The 17652-nt window shown below is 43.3% G+C and overlaps 1 protein-coding gene across 1 annotated transcript; it reads left to right on the top strand.

Moving 5' to 3' along the window:
* The first annotated feature begins 6800 nt into the window (after nucleotides 1–6800).
* Nucleotides 6801–12984, top strand: SAYSD1 (SAYSVFN motif domain containing 1). The gene is made up of 2 exons (XM_047860188.1): nucleotides 6801–7102; nucleotides 12381–12984. The coding sequence occupies exons 1-2, from the start codon at nucleotides 6896–6898 to the stop codon at nucleotides 12723–12725; spliced, it is 552 nt and encodes a 183-aa protein (XP_047716144.1). The 5' UTR covers nucleotides 6801–6895; the 3' UTR covers nucleotides 12726–12984.
* The last annotated feature ends 4668 nt before the right edge of the window (nucleotides 12985–17652 follow it).

Genomic DNA, 17652 nt, shown 5'->3' with positions numbered 1-17652 from the left:
AAAGCTCAAACCAGCAGTAGCTGTCAAGCAAAAGCAGTTGTGACCACTAAGCCAAGAAGAAGTGGGGGGGAGGGTGGGTCAAGGGGGTCATGCGGCAACATTTTCCAATGCAAATGCAACAGGTAGTTCTACAAAGAAAGAAACTATAACCAGAAATATGTATTGTCTACAGCAATGCCCAGGGATTATACCTCATCAGCTTGCCTTTGCTGGCCTCAGTTTCCCCATATTTAAATCTAAGGAAGTCATACTTCTCCCCAGCCTGAGTTAGTGACCCTCTTCTGCTCTCCCAGACCTTCATGTATAGTTGTCTTTTAATGAGTCTGCCTCCTCAACTAGACCTTAAACTCCTAAAGGCTGGGACTGTATTTTATACCTCTCTGCATCCTCAAAGCCTGGCACAGGGCCCGGCCTATAACAAGTTTTTAGTCAACACTTGCTGACTAATTGGTCTCTAAAGTCCTTGGAGGATTGAATCATAGAATGACTGGATCCTGTTCTCCACGGGGTTCAACATAACACGTAAGCCAACCCATCTTCCCAGAAGCTGGCCCAGGCTGCTTTAGTTGAAGCACTGGCCTTCTCTTCCTCTTTTTTAACTTCTTTATTCCCATCTCCAAATATTCTCCTTGGACTGTGCTAGTCAAAATCCCTGTTTTGCTTGCTTTAAACTTAAAGACAGGGGTCTAGTAAATGGGAACTACCAACTAGCCTTCTGGTTTACTTCCCTTTCTGCCTTGCTTAGGTCTTGCAGTGTGGTCTTGCCTTAGACTCTCTTGGAAGAAGATCTTTTTTTTTTTTTTTGATTTTTTTTTTAACGTTTTATTTATTTTTGAGACAGGGAGAGACAGAGCATGAACAGGGGAGGGTCAGAGAGAGGGAGTCACAAAGTCTGAAACAGGCTCCAGGCTCTGAGCTGTCAGCACAGAGCCTGACGCGGGGCTCGAACTCACGGACTGTGAGATCATGACCTGAGCCCAAGTCGGCCGCTTAACCGACTGAGCCACCCAGGCGCCCCAAGAAGAAGATCTTAAGATAATGATTTGAATGGAAGAAGTTTACTGAGGAAGTGAGTCCCGAGAGCACTGACTGGACAGCAGGAAAGTGAGACAGGAAAGGGAAGAAAAGTGATAAAGGATGCTTTAATGAGCAGGTACTGCTGTGGGCAACTGAGGCTCCTTTCTTCTGAAGATCCCTGGGAGACTCTGTGGAATGTACCTCAGAGTCATAACCCATGAGGAGTGAGGGGGGAGAAAAAAAGGAGTGAGGGAGCTGGGGTATTTACCTACCAACTCCCACCCCCAGTTGGTTGAAGGCTCTTTGAGGGATGGTGGGAATACCCCCCAACTGCTGCCAGTGTGCCTCATGCACTAGTTGAACACATTCATGCAGCCAGAGAAAGCCCGCAGGTGCTTATAGAAATAAGCCATCAGCAGGTGCAGCCATAGTGAGTTCTGCCCCAGTGGTACCAACACCTTATATGACATATTCTTAGCCTGATGCCCCAAAGTATTCCATTTAGGCTAACCAAATCTCTCCAGTTCAGAAAGCCCCTCTACAACATTCCTGAGAGGTAGTGGTCACCTTCTGACTGAATACTGCTACTACTAGGGAGAGCTCACTCCTCTGAGGATGCCATGCTGTCGCTGGAAATAACTGAGTTGCTGAAAAATCCTTTAATTTTTTAAAGCTTCCATATATATTACCTTGTAATTTCTTTTTTTTTTTTTCTTTTATTTGGGAAAGAGAGAGAGCACACGAGCAGGGAAGAGAGAGAGAGAGAGACAGAATTTTAGCCAGGCTCCCTGCTCAGCGTGGAGTCCAACATGGGGCTTGATCTCATGACCCTGGGATCATGACCTAAGCTGAAACTAAGAGAGGTTCAACTGACTGGGCCACCCAGTCAGCACCATATATTACCTTGTAATTTCTGACCGTTGGCCTCAATTCTGCCTTTTGGAGCCCCATAGAATGATTCCCCTGCCCCCCCCCCCCACAATATCTCTTTTAATAGTTTCTAAAAATAACTGGTATATTTTCACTATGACTCCTCTTCTCTGGCCCAAATCACCCACTGTCCTTACCACTCTTACTACAATATGGTCTCTAAACTAGTCATTCTCAACCTGGGGCAAATTTGACTCCCAGGGTACACGTGACACTGTCTGGAGACATTTTTGGCTGTTAAAACTAGTAGGGAGAGTTACTGGCAGCAATGGGCTGTGGCCTAGGATGTTGGTAAGGGTGCTACAAGGCACAGGACAGCCTCCACAACAAAGAATTATCTGGCCCAAAAGGTCTAAAGAACCAAGGCTGAGAAACCTGCTCTAGAAAGATCATTATCCAGGTCACTCTGCTCTGCATATGCTATGGCTTGTCATATAAAGCATAGTGCTAAGAACCCAACATGCAGTACCTACAGGGATAGGACCTGAAAGAGCATAGAACATGGGGGGGGGGATCCTTTCTCACCATGACAACAGGATCGACTGTAGCAGCTGAAGCACCCACAACACACGCCCCCCTCCCCTCCAGTCTGTGGTCAGGGAAAAGCTATGAATCCTATTGAAACAAACTGGTCTCAAGCAGATGACTAAGAAACAAAAACAAAGACATAAAAACACAAATGCAAATCTAGAAGGAGGTGGAGTTCCCTCCAAGCATCTCCACAATATTTTCAACACGAAAAACTGAATCAAATTTATTTCAGTTTTCCCTACAGACATAATTATAGATCTTCTCTACTAAATTTTTGTCACCTGAAATTATGATAAAATGCCTTTTAAAATTTTCATCCAGGCCACTCCCAAAAACATCAGACAGGACAGACTAATGTTGATCCATTTCTTAACACTTTTTTGGTAAGTTTGTGTTGACTAGTCCATTTAACTGTAGCTTACATTTATTTACTTGATTAAGGAAACACCAGTTTTCTGGTGTTTCTTTTACTATAAAGTCCTACCAAACCTTCAAGAAATAGGTTAATTCCTATTTTATTCAAACTGTTCTAGAAAATGGGAGTGGGGGAGAAGATGGAGCCACCCTTCAGTTTATTTTATAAAGCTGTATAATCCTAAAACCAAAACCTTTCAAATATAGTACATGAAAAGAAAACTACAGAAAATAATCTCATTAATGAACACGGATGCAAAAGTCCTTTAAAAATTACTAAACTGAATCTAGCTTTGAATTTTGTATTTTATAAAGTGACTGAGTTTTGGTTATTCCAGGAATGTAGGATGTTTTAACAGAAAATCTATTAATGTAACTCACTACGTTAGTAGATTGAAGAGGTGGGAAGGAGTCAGGAATGGACCACAAGCACACAGAGAAATGTTCTTATTCTTGAGTAGCTTTTTCTGTGTAATAAAACCCACAAAATTTCTGTGACATAAAATAAGCATTTATTTTTTTATACCTCTTGGGGTAAGCTAGGGTCAGCTATTTGAGGTTGGGCTCAGCTGGGCACCTCAGCTTTAAACTGCAGGTCTGTATGTCAGCTGGGTGACTATATATCCACCTGACTCTCATTATTCTTAGACCAGCTGGCTAGCCGTTACAAGTTCAACTCATGGCAGTACACAGTATTAAGAGGGTGCATTCAATAAGACAAAGATGCTTCAAGCCTCTGCTTGCATAATGTTGCCATTATTCTATTGGCCAAAGCAACCTGTGTGGCTGAGTTCAAAGTCAAGGAATGGGAAAGTATACTCTGCGTTTTATGGCACAGATGCAAAAAATGAAGTATTGAGGCCAAAGACTTAATATATCACAGGGCATGTGAATATTTTATTCCTTTTAATGTACAAATATGATATATATGTGTAAATATACCAATTGGCCCCACGTGTGTGTGTGTGTGTATACACATACATATACACTAAATTTACTATGTACAAACTATTTTATAATAAAAATTAAATTCACACATTAAGCACACTTTGGGACCTTTCTTATTGACTTCCTTTATAATCTTATCCAAAAAGAAAATACAAGTTATTAATGCAGCAGGAATTGTTCTTCATCTCTTTCACCATAACTTTTCATTCTTTCGACCTTTTCCAGAAAAGGATTTAAAGAGGTTTTACAAAGTTCTGAGACAAAATCAACGTATAATAAATCAGAAGACAAGGCAAAGGGAAAATCAGGTTACCAAAGCAAGATGGGCCTGGAATGGCATTAGTACTTGGCTGGATAGTCTCCATTTGCTTCTTCTGATCCTTTTCCCCTCCTTCCCTACCTGGTCTGTCCTCCTTGAAGGGCTCCCCTTTCTTGGGCTTTTCCTATAGTACAGGTCTCAAGGGGTCTGATGACCACTGTGTCCTCTTGTTGCTTGAAGCCCAGAGGCTGGTAACACTTCCTGTGAACCATCCCTGACTGGCTCCCTTAATCATGTCACACCTCTGTAATAACTCCTTCATGAAACTCTCCCTACTTAATCTGTTTGGAAGTGTTATTTTTCCTGCCAGGGACCCTGATTACAAGAGCCCACAAATTACATGCCTTAAGTGTAAATACCCACTAGAAGTAGACCATATATATAGCTCTAAGGTCTCAGAGTGATTATCAAGTGGGAAACACAATCAATAAAAGAACCTCCAGTCTCTCGAGAGAAGCAGGCCTACTCCAGACACCAAGATGGGCAAGAAATTTTCTCTGTGGTTTCTCTATCAAAGGTCATTGTGTTATAATGACCCCATTCTTTTCTGTCTTACAAACCATCTCTATTCAGGGCTCACTCCTCCAATATCTTTCCTCCTTATCCACATTCACCTTCTATTTGATCTCTTCTAGTTTTATGGCTTTAAATATCATACATGAGGATGATTCCCAGTATGTTTCTCCAGTCCTGACTTTTCCCTGAACTCATTTTCACCATCCAATTGCCTACACTGGATATCCAACAAGCATCTCAAACAAGCATCTTGGCATGTCAAAAACAAAGCTCTCCATGTTCATCCCATACTCCTCCCTTCCTAGTCTCCCCTCATTTCAGTAGAGGGTCCCAGCACCATTCCCTTGGTTGCTCAGGGTATGTAGTCAGGAGGGAGAGAGAATGGCAGAAATCTATCATGCTTGATTCCTTTTTTGCACATTCCACATCCAATCAATCCACACATTATGTGGCTCAGCTCTTCAAAATATATTCAGAATCTGACCACCCCCATTACCACTACTGTAGCCCAAACAGCCAGTCTCTCTTGTCCTACTGTGCTCCTAACTGGTTTTCCTTCTTCTACCCTTGCACTCTTCCAGGACCCCATCTGAAGCAGCCTGTGTACTCCTTTAAAAATGTCATGTCATGTCATCTCCTATTCAAAATCTTCCAATCACTACCATCACACTCAGAATGCAATACAAAGTATTTACGTTGGCCTATAGGGCCTCACATCTGGATATCTGTGAGTATTTATTTTCTACTATTTTCTTCCCTCTGCACTGGTTACACTGGCCTCCCTGATGTTCTATGAGCAAGTCAAGAGTACACTTAAGGTCTCAGAACCTTCGCACTTGCTGTTTCCCATCACTGAAACATTCTTTTCCAGATACCTGCATGCCTCACTCATTTCACTTAGGTCTCTGTGGGAATGGCAATTCCTCAGAGAAGTCTTCCCTGGTCATCAGCTGTAAATAGTCCCACCATCTCTATTCCTTACTTTATTTTTCTTCATAGCACTAGTCAGTATCTGACATTACATTAAATATAAATATGTAGTTACGCATTTGTCTATTTAGAATGTAAGTAAGTGCTAATAAAACGGATGTATTTCATTCATCCCAGCATCTCTAGTGCCAGACACAACACTTGACACACAGCACGGTCTTGATAAATATTTGTTAAATGAATGAGACTCCATTCTACTTCATCTAGTTTCTTGACTCAAAAACTCAGCAAGATCCAAGAAATACTTGAGTCTCAATTATGTGAGTGGCACTTCGCTAGATGCTTAGAGCTTTAAAAATCTAACAGACACCTGAGTCTTTTGGGTGAATAGTGATTGGGAGAGGGGATAAGGGGCTCCTCAGTGTACTAGAAACGTTCTTTTTCTAGATAGTACAATACTTACAGAGGTGTATTCATAATTACAAACCTATTGAGCCCCACACTTAAGATTTGTGTATTTTAAGTTGCACACCGATAAAAGTGTTTTTTTCTTAAGTCTCTGACCTATCTAGACACATCGAGAGGTAGTTTGCATTGTGGTAAAAGCAGTGACAATGATCTGTATGGCCTGCCTGTCTATGTGAGAGGTGAGTCACCTCCAAGTGCTAAGATCGGCGTATCAAAAGGAAAAGGGGAGACTATACTGTGTTCCTTTTGGCACCAGAACCTCCCAGATATGATGGGCCTTCTCTAATGCCCTGGGACCACCTTTTGAAACTGGCTTGCAATACTAGCGCCTAACTGCTAAAGGGATGTTCCCTTTAGATCCCTGAAGTGAGATGGAGCACTGGAGAACTTTCCTCGGAAGAGCCCGCGGAAGAGAGGGGGCCAATGGAACAGTCTTTATGCTTTAAAAAAAATTTTTTTTTAAAGTTTTTATTTAAGTAATCTCTAACTCAAGGTGGGTCTTGAACTCTAACCCTGAGATCAAGAGTCGCATGCTCTTCCGACTAGGCAGCTAGGCACCCCTATGCTTTGGATGCTTAGCCATTTGCCCTGAGAGGCTGACACTCCGTCCACTAGCGTTTAGAGGGCATTATTAGCTGTACATTCAGCCCAACGAACGTCACAAACACTGGTGCTCGCGGAGTCCCTGGCCCCCAGCACGCACGCGCGGCACAGAGCCGCCGCTACGCAGGCGCACTGCGGCCAGGCGCCGGGCAAAGCGGAGGGCAGGAGCCCGGCCGGCGGGTGCGCGCTCCAGGGCGCGCGGGGAGCGAGGCGCGCGCCATGGAACAGCGGTTAGCCGAGTTCCGAGAGGCCAGGAAACGGGCCGGGCTGGCGGCCGAACCCAACACTTCGAGCCGGAGTGCACAAACCTCAGGGAAGAAGGCGGAAGCAGCTGCGACTCCAAAGGCAGCTCCAGGCTGGCTAAAACGGTTCCTGGTGTGGAAACCGAGGCCCGCGAATATCCGGGCCCAGCCCAGCCTCGCTCAGGTGAGAGGAAGGCCTCGTCCCCCGGGACCTAGCTTCAGGGAAGCTGTCGTGTCCACCCAGTAAAATCCGGCTGAGGCCACACCCACTGCTCGCCCATCGCGTGGCGGCCTTCAGGCCACGCCCCCACCGAGGAGCCGTCCCCGCCCACCACGCGAAGGAGCACGAGTCCAGTCCCCTCCTCTGGTTCCCACCTTCGCTGGCGGGGCGGGGCTGCCGGCGCCTCCCGACTGTTGAGGGCCAGAGCCTGGCATCTCGGGCCACACGTGTCTGCACTGATCCTTCGCCTTGACATTTTCTTTCCAGCCCGCGACCCACGCAGATCCTGATTCCGGTCGGGAAGCGATGGTCTAGGGTCCTGGAAGAAAACACCTCTGCCCTTGAGTTACTCACAGCGCGTTCAGTTATTGTGATGCCCTGTAGCCTCCGGGAACTTCTCCACCACCGCTTTCAGCTGCAGCCCTCCGCTAATGGAGGGTAAAGGTCTAATTGGATACTGCTAAAAAGTGGCAGTAATGAAGGCTTCCTTTCATTTCGCACCTGGGACACATGCAGCCAGTAGCCCAGAAAGCCTGTGCTTTAGAAATAGCATTTGAATACAAACGTGCAAAAGTGTGGTTTGTGTAACTGCCAGAGGCCGCAGATGCTTGTGCACCTCTATTAACTAGGGAAACTTACTCAAGTTCTCTGGTGAATGTTCAGGTGAAAGCATTATTTAGATTAGTATGATAGCCTTTCCACCCTTTGATTCTTTAGTATTCTCTTAATGTTCAGATGAACTTGGTATTTTCATTTCACATCTTGTATTTTCATTTCGTTTTCACTCAGGAGTAGAGTGGCAAGGTGCCCTGTGTGGGAGATTAGATTATCTATGTTGGAATACAGGACACAACATGGAGGGAAAATAGGTGCCTTGAGACAATCTGTGACAAAGCCTTCCTATCTCAAAAGTGTAATAGCCAAAAAATTCCTTTTGAAAATGAAAATGTATTGGAGCAGAAATGTACCTTACTCCTCTTAAAATTATTTCTCTTAGTTCATTTATTATTGCACAACATCTGGTTTTAGGCAATTTTTTTAAACCAAGGAGAACTTATGGTTACTCAGTTTTGATTAGATACTATTCTCCATAACACGCAGGGTTCCATCAGACTTGCAGAAAGAGAGTGCAGCAGGGTTCAGACAATCTATTTCCTTGCATGCGGTTTATCTCAGGATAACTTCATTGTTGATTAGAACTCACTGAGCACAATTGGTTAAGATTTTAGAATCTACTTCCCTTACCCTTTTTCCTCTCCACAGTTAAAAAACAATGTCTAGCCCACACAATGAGTTTTTGCCTGTGTGTCTCATTTCCAAAGGAGTATGAGATCATTGAATTGGACCCAGAGAAGCTGAACTTGGAGAAAGTTTCCATTATTAAAAACCTAAAAGCTGATGTCCCGACAAAAGGATGACAGGAAATGCTGGATCTCCAGTTGTTCTTATTAATTACTCTGTCTTTCATAAGGGACTCTGTCTTAAGCTCATTTTCATTGGCTCAGTTATCATTCGCGGGTTTGCTCTGGTGTGAAAATTCTCATTAAATTGTTTTTTTCTTTCTCCCAATTTACAATCCATCTCTCTTAATCATTTTGGAGACACACAGTGGCTTGTCAGAAATTTCTCTAGCCTTCTATTTGTAATTGCTTCTTGGTTGTCATTGATAAGGAAGCATCCATATCCTCCTTCCTCCACTCTCGAATTTAGCTTGAAGAAAGCAGTCCCCAAGATCAAACATTTCTTTCTGTGACAAGCTTGTTCCACATTGGGGCCAAAATGCTTGTGACTTTTTTCAACCCCACAGAAGCCCCGTGTCTCCCTGCCCAGGCATACCCTGCAGCAGTCCCCAGCACCTTCTAGCCCCAAGGTATCCTCTCTCATCCTGTGACTCTGCCCCTCCAGCCTTGGTTCGGACTGACCCACTGCTCAAATGCTCTCCTTTGGAGTCACCTGGCTAAACACAGCCTTTGCATCACTCCCTCAAACCCAGGAATCACCTTCTAATTTCTTCCCTTTCCTTGCCATCATTCATTCATTTATTCAGCAAATTTATATCCTGTGCCCAGTCTGTTCCAGCTACTGTCCCGAATCTGGGAAACAGTGGGATAAAGGCAGATGAAGCCCTGTTCTCACAGAACTTGCATTTGGGGCAGCAGATGATAAACAAAAGAGCTGAATGATGAATGCTGTGAAAGGGGGGAAGAACAGGATGCTATGATAGTGAACTGGGGGTGAGAGGTGCAGAGTGTTACTTTAAATTGGGTGGGCAGGGAGGACCTCCCTGAGGAAATGGCGTTTCATAAGAAGAAGCCACTCTTTGAGAAACCCAGGACAAGGACAAGGGCACATGTGGTCACATTTTTGCTGAGATTTGTAGGAGAGGAGGGAACTATCCAGGTAATGTGAGGGGAAGGGGGCATTCCTCTCAAAAGGAACCATAGGTGCAAAGGCCCTGAGGTGGTAAGCAGCTTGGTATTTGAGAAATGGAAGTATTTGCCCTAAACTATGCCTCTATGTGCGGTGATGACCACAAACACTTCCATACACAGCTTTTATAGCAGAAGCCACACTGGTCCTAAAGCAAATGCCAAAGGAAGTAGAGGAATTTCTGTATCTCTCCTCTTGTTTGTTCCCTTTGCCAGTTGGTTTGACCCATTCCCCCATCTCCTAGCTCTCTAACCCTTCCCTTTACCATTCCTCATAAAGGCCCCTAATTAAGTACAAAGAGCTTTGGAGGGAGGCTGTGCTGGGATCCTGCACCAGTCTCCTCTCTGTCACTAGCTGTGTGACTCTAGGGGAGTTACTTAACATCTCAGTGTTTCCCTATCAGTAAATTGGGATTAACAGTGCTTATCTCCTGATTATGGGAGATGGGGCATCTCAAAGGTGTGCCATAAATCGTGGCCATAAGCATTATTCTTTTTATACTCCTTCAATGATAAATTCAGTTTACAGTAAATTTCAAGTTGTACACATTCAAAATGTATTCTGCATCCTTCAGTCAGTCACTTCTCTCTGACTTCTGTGTCACCACCCTAGTTATGCTTGGCCCTTCTCTCTCACTGAGCCTCCTGCGTGAGCTACTCACAATTTCCCTGCTTCTAGCCTTGTAGCCCATTCTCTACCTGTCAGCCAGAGTAGTCTTAAATATAAATCAGATTATATTAGTTCCCTGCTGAGACTTTCAGTGGTTTCTCTATTGTGCACACTGGTCAAATCTGAAAGGGACATTTATTTACTTAAACGTGTGTGTGTCAGGAGAGGGTGTGTTGCTGATGGCATGTTAAGGACTTTTCCAGTCTAACAGAAAAGGTAATAATTACAACCTTAACACTAGAAAAGAAGGTTGCAACAAAATAGAATTTCTGGAGCAATGTAAATCAGATGACCTATATTTTTTATCAAGACCAGATAATATTTGTGGTCCCGTTTTAAATTATCATGGGAGGAATGGGGATATAATTGAAGAAATGAACTAAAAGTTATGCAGTGTATTGAGAACCTACGTGTGGGGTGCTCTGTTTGGCTCTGGAGACACTAAAAGATAAATGGTAGTCCATTGGCCTCCTGGTAGCAATCTAAGGACACATGTGAACTGTATTAAAAGAAAAACACTTGGTGTGGCTGGGTGGCTCAGTCGGTTTAAGGGTCTGACTTCGGCTTAGGTCACGAGCTCACGGTTCATGAATTCGAGCCCTGCATTGGGCTCCGCTGGCAGTGTGGGGCCTGCTTGGGATTCATTCTCTCTCTCTCTCTCTCCCCCTCTCTCCCCCTTTCTCTCTCTCTCTCTCTCTCTCTCTCTCTCTCTGCCACTCCCCCACTTGCACTCTCTCAAAATAAATACATAAGCTTAAAAACACAACACTTAATGAGCATATAGTTTGGTGCTCAATGAGACAAAGAGGCAGTAAGTGCTCTGGGAGGCAGAGGGGGAATCCCTCCTTGATAGCTGCAGAGGTCAAGCATACACAGTTCACCAGTCATGCTGGCCTGGAAGGAAGGCACAGAGCTGAGAATGGAGAGGAAGCAGAGCAGGATACAAGGGGGGGCAGTGTCTTTGGGTAGTAAGCCCTGTTGAACTGGAGTAGAGCAGTAGATTGTGGATTGTATCGTACAGTTAATTTTTTAGATCATTGTTTTACAAACTGTACATCGTGACCCGTTAGTGGGTGGTGAAATCAATTTAGAGGATCTAGTCCTCTGTTAAAAACAAATTTTAAAAACGTGGAATGGAAGATGAGAATTTCATGTGTGGTGAAGATATTTGTTGATTTGTGAAACTTTTTCATATATACATACATACATACATACATACATATACATACACACACACACACATATATGGGGTCACAGTACAAAATGTATTTCTTATTATGGATCATACCCAAAAAATTTTGGAAAATACTGGACTAGAGATCAAGCCTCCCTAAAGCTATCTGATTATCTGTATCTCCCATTCGCACCCAACGCAGGGGCCTGTGTACTGGCATTTCTATCTGTTGAATAAATGGAAGGCCTTGCATGGATTCCAGCCCAAGAAGTTTACATTTTAACCTGTAGGCAGTAAAATTTGTTGAAGGTTTGTGAACAGAAGGTTGGGGGGCGGGGTGTTTTAGGAAGTTCATTTAGCAGCTATACATAGGATGTTTTGGAGAGTCCAGGCAGAGAGGAGGTAAGGAGTCCAGTTAGGAGACACTGCCTGGGCTTGGTGGCGTGTAGGACAGTCCTGGGATGGAAAGGTTGTGGCTATAATGGTGATTTGTTTTTAAGAAGTGAAAGGGATTTTTGTTTCTGGTTTCATGTAGTCCTCATTTTAGACTCATGCCACTCACAAAACTGCAGCTCATGTAATCCAGTCAATAAGCATTGACTCTGTGTGTGAAGCACTAGGTGTGGCTGCTGCATTATCACTTACTGGGGAGTTTCTCTATGGGGCACAAATTAGCTCTTGTTAGCAGCAGACTGATCTGAGGAAATGACTCCCATGAATGGGAATCCACCTGAATGCTGTAAGGATTTTATCAGGTCACAGCTCACTAAGTGCACATCAGTTTTGATTCCGTTGGAACAGGGCACGTGAGCTCTTTGGAGATGATTGTTTTAGGGAGCAGAGCAAGAAAATAGAAATCAATGAGCCGGAGGCCTTCCCAGAGCAATGAGAGCTGTCTTTGCAGATTGGTTTTTATCCTTTGAGCCCCATTACCCTTTATTCTTACTTCTATTTGTTTGTGTGACCTAGGAAGTGGCTCAGCCGGGGAGCAGCACGTCACAGCCACCACGGAACACAGCCATTCCTCTGCCTTCACCACAGGACCAGTCTTTCCTGATCAACATCACCTTCTTGAAGGTTCTTCTCTGGTTGGTCTTGCTGGGATTGTTTGTGGAACTGGAATTTGGCCTGGCCTATTTTGTCCTCTCCTTGTTCTACTGGATGTATGTCGGGACACGAGGCCCCGAGGAGAGGAAAGAGGGAGAGAAGAGCGCCTACTCGGTGTTCAACCCAGGCTGCGAAGCCATCCAGGGCACCCTGACAGCAGAGCAGTTGGAACGCGAGTTACAGTTTAGACCCCTCGAGGGGAGATAGGCCCTGCTCTCTTGCAGCTAGCCTCCCACATGGCTCCCTCATAGCCTCTGGACATGGGCTCATGGGTTTGATTTCAAGTGCCCAAGACCTTATAAGAACAGCTTGCAGGTTAGTTCTGTGGCTGTGAACTTCTGCATTCTTTCCCCAATCTTCTGCTGCGGTTTTATCATTGAACTTCTCTTTGGTTTTGGTGAAACCCCTTGAATGACACTCAGTGTGGATATGATGCCCTTTATAAAAAGTACATACTCAAAAAAGAGAGCTGTTCGTCTCATTATTTGAGAGAGGCACTTGTAAAGCAGTAGAAAGGGATTGGGGAGATAACTTTAAAACACCCAGCTGTTTGAAGGAATGGTGTGTTAAAATAAGTGTTCTCTTTAAGTCTTTTCGTATATGCTATAAACCATTTTTTTTCCCCCTGAAAAATTTAAGTTGCAAGTTTTTGTTTTTTGGGTTTTTTTTGTTGCTGTTGATGATGTTTGTTTTTTCATTGTTTTTTGGTTTTTGTTTTGTGTTTTCTGCTTTAAATCTTGCTTTTTTTTTTTCAGTCATTAATGGTAATGAAAAATAAAACAGCTTCAAAATACTTGCTTTTCAGAAACAGATCCCCATTGCCCATCACCATCTTCCATTCTCCTCAGTTATTCTGCTCCCACTTAATGAAGGAAGATTAAGAGAAGACAGAGTCCTAAGTGACAGGCGAGGGGAGGTAGATTGGTAGATTTGGTAAGTGGTTATTTATGATGAATTCAGCAAGAAAAAAATTCCTGAGTGTGTTCAGATGAGAGCTGTGGAAGTGGAACTCTAGACTTATTGGCTGCGTGGGTTGTTTCTTATATTCTGAGGGCTCTGGAGTAAGCAGTCCCTTTCTTTGCCTGTGGGCCTCTGGTGAGAAATTATGTAAATAGGGGTAACCAGACATGATTTCAGTCGTTCTTCCTCTTCCAGTACAAAGTTGGTGTTTGGGTTCATTAAAATTGGACCAAAGCAAACCATTAAATACTTTTTTTTTTTTTTATGGATCATACTGATGAGTAAGAGGAGTCTAGTTTTAAACCAATACTTTTTTTCTGAAACTTTTAAAATGTTAAGAAATTAGTGATTCCTCAGTAGGATTTCAACTTCAGAATTCAGTTATTCACTCATTCTGACAGTAACTTTAATATTTATGAGATATTCTTAAATAATGGATGCTTATTGCTGAATTTTTTTTTCTTTCTTGCCTGATTTGCTTACTATAGCCAAACCTTAGCTCCATTTAAATGTAACTTTTCCTCATTGAATGCCAGCTCCCTGGTAGGCACTTGAGGGAAAAAGCAGACATATTCCCATTGCGCTGAGCATACAGTCTAGCTGGGAGGGGGATTGGTGGACAAAATAAAACAAGCAATAGCAATAATAGAGTGAGATGGGGTGCCTAGCTGGCTCAGTTGGAAGAGCATGCAACTCTTGACCTCAGGGTTATGAGTTCAAGCCCCATGTTGGGTATAGAGATTACTTTAAATAAATAATTTTAAAAAATAATAGAATGAGGTAAGTTTCAGTTTTTAGGAGTGTACAGAGGGGATGTTCTCATGAAACACACTTTGTAGCCAACCACATGTGTTCCAGCCCTTGCTGAAAATTCTTCTGATCTGAGGAGCAGCTTTGTCTAGCCCTTTGCTGACAGGCACTTTGGCTGTCCCTCAGAACTCTCACTTGACCAGAAGTTCTCTATAGCTAACGAAGAAGTACTTTCTTTCTTTCTTTTTTTTTTATTTAAAAAAAATTTATTTTTATTTTTTTTGAGAGAGAGACAGCATGAATGGGGGAGGGGCAGATAGGGAGACACAGAATCCAAAGCAGGTTCCAGGCTCTGAGCTGTCAGTGCAGAGCCCAACACAGGGCTCGAACTCACAAACCAAACCATAAGGTCATGACCTGAGCGGAAGTCAGACACACTGACTGAGCCACCCAGGTGCCCCACAAAGAAGTATTTTCTTCCATGACTTCTGTCTCAGCTGGGCCTCCAGGAAGTATGGGAAACAGGTGAACCCCTATTAAACAGGCAAGGTTTGATCATATTTCAGATACATGATTTTGTTTCCAGATTTATTTTCTTCAGGCTTTCTTCATTTCCCTGGATATTTTACTTGGGCTTTGACATTTCATAAAAGCCAAATACAAGGAATATCCCTATTCAGAGACTCACTACAATGCCCCGCTCAATAAGCATTGTTCTAGGAAAGAATTCTCATTTTTAAAATGTGTAATTCAGGGGCTCCTGGGTGGCTCAGTAGGCTGAGTGTCCAACTTCGGCTCAGGTCATGAACTCGAGGATCATGAGTTTGAACCCTGCGTTGGGCTCTGTGCTAACAGCTCAGAGCCTGGAGCCAGCCTGCTTTGGATTCTCTCTCTCTCTCTCTCTCTCTCTCTCTCTCTCTCTCTCTCAAAAATAAAGATTAAAAAATTTGTTTAAAAAATGTGTAATTCAAACTTTTACTTAAAACAAAGCACCTGTAACTCCAAATTGGGAACACATGATCCAATTAGCAATCTCAGCAAAGTGGAGACTCCACTTGGCATAGAAGAGACTCAGCTTAGGAGTGGATCCCACTAGCATTCTTTAAAAATGTAGCTGTTTATAATGAGGTGGAGCTTGATTGCCTTAAGCCCATCTTTCATGGGATTTTCTGTGCACGATCTGTCACCTCTCCTTGCTCACCTCTCACCAAAGGTTGCATGTAATGACAGCATTAACTTCTAGGAAAAGTGGGGTGTGAACCAATTAAATGCGTGGCAGGGGAGAGAGGAAAGGACAGTATGTATTTGCTGTTCTTATCAGACCATTAAGCTTTAGGTGCAGTCTTGATTTCCTGAATTTAGAAAGGCCTATTGATCTCAGAATTTCCACTCAGGGCCCGACCATTAGCTCAGCAAGCAGCTTCCATTAAAGGCTGCTTCTGTCACCAGGGAACTTGAAATCCCAGAGATGCATTCAGTCCCTATGATTGCTGTGTGCACTGTGCATAGGTGAGGTCATTTCTGTCCAAATCTTACAAGTAAATTGGCTTTTGCTTCTATTCACATTGTCCCGTCTTGTCTACTCACAGAGACTGTTAAATGAACCTCTACTTGTAGGGCTGGAATGGACCCCAAAATGCTATCAAATGCATCCCCCTTGCCTTGGGCAAGGACCGCATTTATTCCTGACCAAATATTTTTTTTTCCTGGTGACCCCTAAAGAAGAAGAATCCGGGTACAAGATTTAGGCACTTCTTAGGAAATTCTTAACCGAAAGACTTGACCCCCAATGCCACCGCAAGTTATTACTTATCTAATCTCAGGGGACATGGAACATCCTCCAGACTGGTGAACTGTTACTCTGTTCTCGCTCAGTTTTCTCTGTTCTCCAGACTAAATCATCCACATTGTACCTCTGGGACAATCACTTTCAAGCTAACCCTGACACATTCTGAGGGTTCCAGTTCAGGACAGAGGTGAATGTCACAGTTGGTGGGTACAATGACTTTTCTCAAAAGCTCTAGAGTTGTAACAGTGATGATCTGGGCATATGTATTTTGTGCTATTAGTATTGTACTTTGAGTCTAGGAGGTCTTTGACATTTGCCTTTTGACCGATCTCTGCTCATAAGCTCTGTGCTAAAATCAAAAGAATAAAAAATAAAGGAAGTTACACAATTGACAAAACCAATGATCGTCATCTGGGCAGAAGAAAGTGAAATTTTGTGTTTTGTTTCCTGCCACTCACACTGTTAACCAATATTTGTATTTAGGCTTGGCGCTGCTGTGGAACCCATAAGTGAGCTTGGGCAGACAGTCCAACCACCGTAAGAGCCAGGATACCTGGTGGGGCTGGGATGCCAATGAGCATCTTGCCACCAGGGGGTAGCATAGAGCTGCTGCTATACATCCTGGTCCCTTCTCCCCACACTTGGGAACTTATGTAATGTGAAAAACCCACCGGGATGTTTATCTGAACCATTTGTGCTGCTTTTTCGGATGTTCTTTTCACTTCAAGATTCACAAAGGAAAGGGCTCATCAAAGGTCCTGGAAAAGGCACGGAAAGCTACCAGAAGTGATTTTTACCAATATTTTAAAATAAAACAACAACCCCCCCTCTAGACTTAGCAGGCAGTATTGCACATCTGCCCATCTTTATCCATTTATCCATCAGTCAGTCTTCAGGTTTGTGTCATTTCTTATGAAGAGAATCAAAAGCCTAACATAGTATCAACTGTGGACGTTGGTGGAGCAACTAATCTTTTCTAGGCCAGGTGCCCGGCTCTGATGATCAGTTATCACATTGATAATGAAGGCAAGGTCCCTTTTCTTAAGGAGCTCACAATCAAATGGAAGGGGCAGCCAATAATCAGACAGTTACCACAGGATAGTGTGGTAAGTGCTATGAGAGTGTGCAGTCTAAATGAGGGCCAGAGCAGAGAAAAAGAGGTTTCAGAACCCTAGGGTCAAGAAGGGCCTCCTGAAGGTGATATTGTATTGAGTTTGAAAGAGCATCCGGTACTCCCCAAAAAAACAGGGGCAAAAGGGCTTTTTAGTCACAGGAAACCACCTGGCAAAAAGGTAATAATCTGGAGGGAGAATTGCTTGCTTGGGAAAAAGTGATGCATTCTGAGAACATATATTATTTTTTCCAACTGGTTGTTAACATATATATAAGCTATTGATTTTGGTGTATTAATTTTGTTATAGCTCTTGTCCTTTATTGAGTTTTCTTACTAATTATAATGGTGTTTTACTCGTTTTCCTGGATTTTCCATGTAGATAATTATTTTCTTTTCCAGTAATATAAAATTTAACTCCTCTTTTTCCAGTTTTTTTACCTCTTGTTTTTTCCTCTTTGTCTAATAACATTGGCTAGAACATCCAGAAAAATGTTAAATCAGAATGATAGTCAGTGATGTCT

Source organism: Prionailurus viverrinus, chromosome B2 (assembly GCF_022837055.1).
Source record: "Prionailurus viverrinus isolate Anna chromosome B2, UM_Priviv_1.0, whole genome shotgun sequence".
Taxonomy (NCBI): domain Eukaryota; kingdom Metazoa; phylum Chordata; class Mammalia; order Carnivora; family Felidae; genus Prionailurus; species Prionailurus viverrinus.
The sequence above is the reverse complement of the archived record's forward strand: the minus strand, read 5'-3'. Positions and strand labels throughout refer to the sequence as shown.

What these genes read in the sequence shown, in the direction of transcription:
- SAYSD1 (XM_047860188.1), top strand. Translation starts at nt 6,896, where the DNA reads ATGGAACAGCGGTTAGCCGAGTTCCGAGAGGCCAGGAAACGGGCCGGG. An exon ending in CCCAGCCCAGCCTCGCTCAG is followed by an intron (nt 7,103 to 12,380) that starts GTGAGAGGAAGG and finishes TGTGTGACCTAG; the next exon opens with GAAGTGGCTCAGCCGGGGAG.